Here is a 4,980-nt window from a genome sequence, read left to right as displayed (position 1 = left end):
CCCTGCCCCATGTCATGCTTTCCACCACAATAATTGAGTCACTTTAGCTATCATTCATTTATTTTCACTCTATCAATTTTAAATAACAGTTTTATTGAGATATAATTCACATGCCATAAATGTATCATTTTAGTATATTCACAGAATTGTGTAGTTATCACTACTAATAGCAGTACATTAGGGCTACAAAACAACTCTGTGTGATACAGTTATGGTAGACATGTCATTATGTGTTTGTCTCAACCAAAAGAATGAATGGTTCTGAGATTGAAACCTGATGTAAACTAGGCATCCTGGATGACAATGATGTGTCTGTGCAGTTTCTTCAGTTATAACAAATGTATCTCTGTTGCATAATGTTGAGAGAGGGAGGCTATACATGTAGAGGTCATGGTCAGTTTGGGACTCAGGAGACATGATGTGAAATTATTCGTTAACAATAAAGTATTTCTCATGTGATTTTTGCCAAATTACATGACTGGCAAGGTAGGAACAAAGACAAAGTTTTTACTTTTCACCTTGGTATCATCTGTAGGGGCAAAAAATGTGTATGTAAACCAAAAGATATATGACCATGTTAGCCCATGACTATAGTTCATAATAATTTTACGTCCTCCATTTTTTTTATCAAAGAATATACTGAAAATGATCCAACCCAATAAATTATAATAAGATAAAGCAGCTGCTCAGAGCTGTCAGGCATCTCCCACTATACAGGAAGCATGTGACAGGACCCAGGCAAACCTGCCCCATATCTGCTAACTGCATTTCCTGTTGGAGCAGATGCAGTGCATAGCCCAGTAACTTTGCTTGTACCTCTTGAGCACCAGGTGCAGAATTAAGATCTGGATTTGGGACAAAACATAGAGCATTTTTCTCAGGGAAGAGCTACCATTATGCTGGCCACCAGCCTGCTGGGAGCAGCCATCGCCTCCATCTGTCTTGGTAAGGATATGCACAAGCACAGGGCTCAGGCTCTTCTCAGCCCTAAAGGTCCTGAAGAGAAGATCTTTGTTTTCTGATGAGGTTATGAGGGATGAATAAAAGGCAATGGGTCAGAGCACTGGGTCCTCAGTCACTTCATCTTTTTGACTCTCATAGTTCCAGATAAAGGATAAATCTATTTCTTCTTCTCTCCTGCAGGAACCAGCATGGCCCAGAAGGTAATTCAAGCTCAGACTGCAATTTCTGTGGTGGAGAAGGAGGCTGTGACCTTGGACTGTGTGTATGAAACCAGCGATCCTTCTTATTATTTATTCTGGTACAAACAACTACCCAGTGGGAAACTGACTTTCCTTATTCGTCAGGACTCTTACAATAAGCAAAATGCAACAGAGGGTCGCTATTCCCTCAACTTCCAGAAGGCATCCAGTTCCATCCAGCTCACCATCACAGCCTCACAGCTCATGGATGCAGCAGTATATTTCTGTGCCCTGAGAGAAGCCACAGTGAGAGGGCTGCCTGTGGGAGTCCCACAAAAACCTCAAGAAGAGCTAGGGCCTCTGCGGGGAGACCCCACCACAGACAGGGAGGAGCAGGTCTGTGTCAGCACAGGTGGGGGTTTGGCAAGTAAAACTGAGTGCAGTTCATATAGAATGTCCAGATGGTCATTTGTTAAAAGGATGTATAGCTCCTGTTCTATGCAATAGATTGAGATAGAATGCGTAGCACATATTTTTATAGCATATACAAAAATTATTTTTAAAATAAAATTTAAGACGACTTATTAATCTTGTATTGGTGTTATTGAAACAAAGATTTCAAATTGCCTTCATACCAAATGGATGATTTTATTGATGAGTTGTTGAATTATTAGAATCATAAATGCATTTATGCATTCATTAGTATGTAAATGCTTTAATCAACTTATAAAACAAATGCCCTTTATTTTTTTGAGAAAATTTTTCTCAGTTTTTTTCAAAAATAATCAGATAAATTGCTAATCAATCAGGTAGATTAAATTATTTAATTTAGAACTTTTCCCATAATCATACTAGCATCCTTTTTTACAAGGAGAGTGTGTTTGAAATGTTCCCAAAGTTACCACTGTCTGGCTTCTCTCTTTTGTGATATGATTATGATTTTTTAAAAAAACATCTGTATCTACTGCTGCCTACAAAGAGAGATGATTAGTTGAAAATTAGTCCTGACCCATGGATTCTCTTGCCTTCATCCTTTCTCTTCAAGTTAATTCCAGTTTGAAGATGAGAAGAGATCGAGGCCAGATGACAGCTGTCATAGCAGCCAACACCAGAGTGTCTTTGCTAGTGTCAACTTCCAGACTAAACATAAAAATGTTCCCAGGTGTATAATCAGTGCTTAAGGACAAGGATTTTTTTTTTCTTTTTCTCCATACATGTTTCAAAAACCTCTGAATTTAATTGCCATCCTTTATAATGGAGATATCATACTAAAAACAAGATTTCTTGTTCACCCAAAAACAAATGGGAGATCACCCCTCTGGGGTCAAGGTTGCATGTTCTGTTTTAACATGTAAAGACTTTAATTAATATTCACTTTATTTAAAAATATGCAAATTTATCATTAATTTCATAATATAAATTTGTCTAAATTTAAAATGTTAACTTATTGTTACAAAATTATTTTTATCTATAAGCAGATCCATAACACAGACAAATCTGAGTTAACATTTTATTTACATATGTCTGTTTTTCCCTATGACTTCATATATCACATTGTATATACCAGTCTAGAAACTTAAGTGTAGGTTATTAATTAAGGTACAATTAATTTGAAAGATGCTGAGTTTGTATGGTAGGTGTTAGAAAATCATTAGCTCCCCAGATCAGCAGAGGCAGCAGCCTGTGCCCTCTCTCGCCCGCCCGCCCCCCTCCCCGCGCCCCCCTCCCAGCCCTGCGGTCTCTTTCCCCCTTCCTCCTCCTCCTCCTCCACCCCCCCACTTCCTCCTCCGCCGGCCCGCGGCCCCCCCTTGCATTCCCGCCCGCCCCTATTGTTCCGCCCCAGCCTCCCCTTTTCCCCTCAGTCGTCTCGCACCTGAAGTTTTTGGCTTTCACCCCCACCAGTGACCAAAGACTTGACCACTCAAAGTCCAGCTCCCCATAACACTGCTCGACATGGACACGGTGTGATTGAAGGTGGATTAAAAGTCACTCTCACCATTCCGCTACTTATGCATGGAAAGGAAGTTGGCAGTATCATCGGAAAGAAAGGAGAATCGGTTAAGAAGATGCGCGAGGAGAGTGGTGCACTATTAATATCTCAGAAGGGAATTGTCCTGAGAGAATTATCACTTTGGCTGGACCCACTAATGCCATCCTCAAAGCCTTTGCTATGATCATTGACAAACTGGAAGAGGACATCAGCAGTTCTATGACCAATAGCACAGCTGCCAGTAGACCCCAGGTCACTCTGAGGCTGGTGGTCCCTGCTAGTCAGTGTGGCTCTCTCATTGGAAAAGGTGGTTGCAAGATTAAGGAAATACGAGAGAGTACAGGGGCTCAAGTCCAGGTGGCAGGGGATATGCTCCCCAATTCAACTGAGCGAGCCATCACTATTGCTGGCATTCCGCAATCCATCATTCAGTGTGTTAAACAGATCTGCGTGGTCAAGTTGGAGTCCCCCCCCCCGCCACCACCACCCCCACCCCCCCACCCCCCGCCGAACAGCGTGACTATCCTGTACCGGCCCAAGCCGTCAAGTTCTCCAGTCATTTTTGCAGGTGGTCAGGACAGGTACAGCACAGGCAGCAACAGTGCGAGCTTTCCCCACACCACCCCGTCCATGTGCCTCAACCCTGACCTGGAGGGACCACCTCTAGAGGCCTATACCATTCAAGGACAGTATGCCATTCCACAGCCAGATTTGACCAAGCTGCACCAGTTGGCAATGCAACAGTCTCATTTTCCTATGACGCATGGCAACACCGGATTCAGTGCAGGTTTGGATGCATCTGCTCAGACTACTTCTCATGAACTCACCATTCCAAACGATTTGATTGGCTGCATAATCGGGCGTCAAGGTGCCAAAATCAATGAGATCCATCAGATGTCTGGGGCGCAGATCAAAATTGCGAACCCAGTGGAAGGATCTACCGATAGGCAGGTTACCATCACTGGATCTGCTGCCAGCATTAGCCTGGCTCAGTATCTAATCGATGTCAGGCTTTCCTCGGAGACGGGTGGCATGGGGAGCAGCTAGAACAATGCAGATTCATCCATAATCCCTTTCTGCTGTTCACCACCACCCATGATCCATCTGTGTAGTTTCTGAACAGTCAGGGATTCCAGGTTTTAAATAGTTTGTAAATTTTCAGTTTCTACACACTTTATCATCCACTCGTGATTTTTTAATTAAAGCGTTTTAATTCCTTTCTCTGTTCAGCTGTTAATGCTGAGATCCATATTTAGTTTTATAAGCTTCTCCCTTTTTTTTTTTTTTTGGCCCATGAATTTTTCTGTTTGTCATGGAAATATAAGAGTGGACTATTAATACATTTCAGTTTAGTTCTGTAATGTCAGGAATTTTTCAAAAAAAATTAAAAGATGGACTGGAGCTTTTTCTTTGTGAATAGAAACTGGATGCCACAGTGATTCATGTGGGTTTTATTCCTGTTGTCTTCCTGTTATTTTTGTACCTTTTATTCCTTACAGGACCCTGATTGGGTTTTGAATAGAAGCCTTTATTGCAATTAAGATATTTTCTCCTGTTCACCACTCCCATGTTTTTTATTCACCCTTGATCCTTTCTTCCTACAACCCTGTATTTAGTTGCCCCTTGTGAAACCTTATGCCCAGATTGAGGATTAGACTTTGCTAGGACTTAACTGTAGAATAGGTGTGCAGTTCCATGGTTGGATGGTGCACACATGCATATACATGGAAGCAGTTGACCTGTATCTGGGATTCACCTTCATGGGAATATTTGTCCTTGCTCAAGCTTGCATATTTTAAATGAAAACTTAAGTCTCTAAAAAAAAAAAAGAAAGAAAAAAGAAAATCA

General features: G+C 41.5%; 1 protein-coding gene across 1 annotated transcript; it reads left to right on the top strand.

Moving 5' to 3' along the window:
* Positions 1-791: 791 nt before the first annotated feature.
* LOC124081428 (poly(rC)-binding protein 2-like) lies at positions 792-4,673 on the top strand. Its single transcript, XM_058573693.1, is given in 5 exon segments — positions 792-945; positions 1,144-1,538; positions 2,198-2,304; positions 3,022-3,227; positions 3,230-4,673. Coding segments are annotated over 5 exon segments (1,707 nt in total). The 5' UTR covers positions 792-896; the 3' UTR covers positions 4,180-4,673.
* The last annotated feature ends 307 nt before the right edge of the window (positions 4,674-4,980 follow it).

The sequence above is a fragment of the Marmota monax genome, unplaced genomic scaffold (genome assembly GCF_021218885.2).
Source record: "Marmota monax isolate L192 unplaced genomic scaffold, Marmota_monax_Labrador192_F-V1.1 WCK01_AAM20220418_F8-fsc00586, whole genome shotgun sequence".
Lineage (NCBI taxonomy): Eukaryota > Metazoa > Chordata > Mammalia > Rodentia > Sciuridae > Marmota > Marmota monax.
This window is presented reverse-complemented; position numbering and strand designations above follow the sequence as displayed.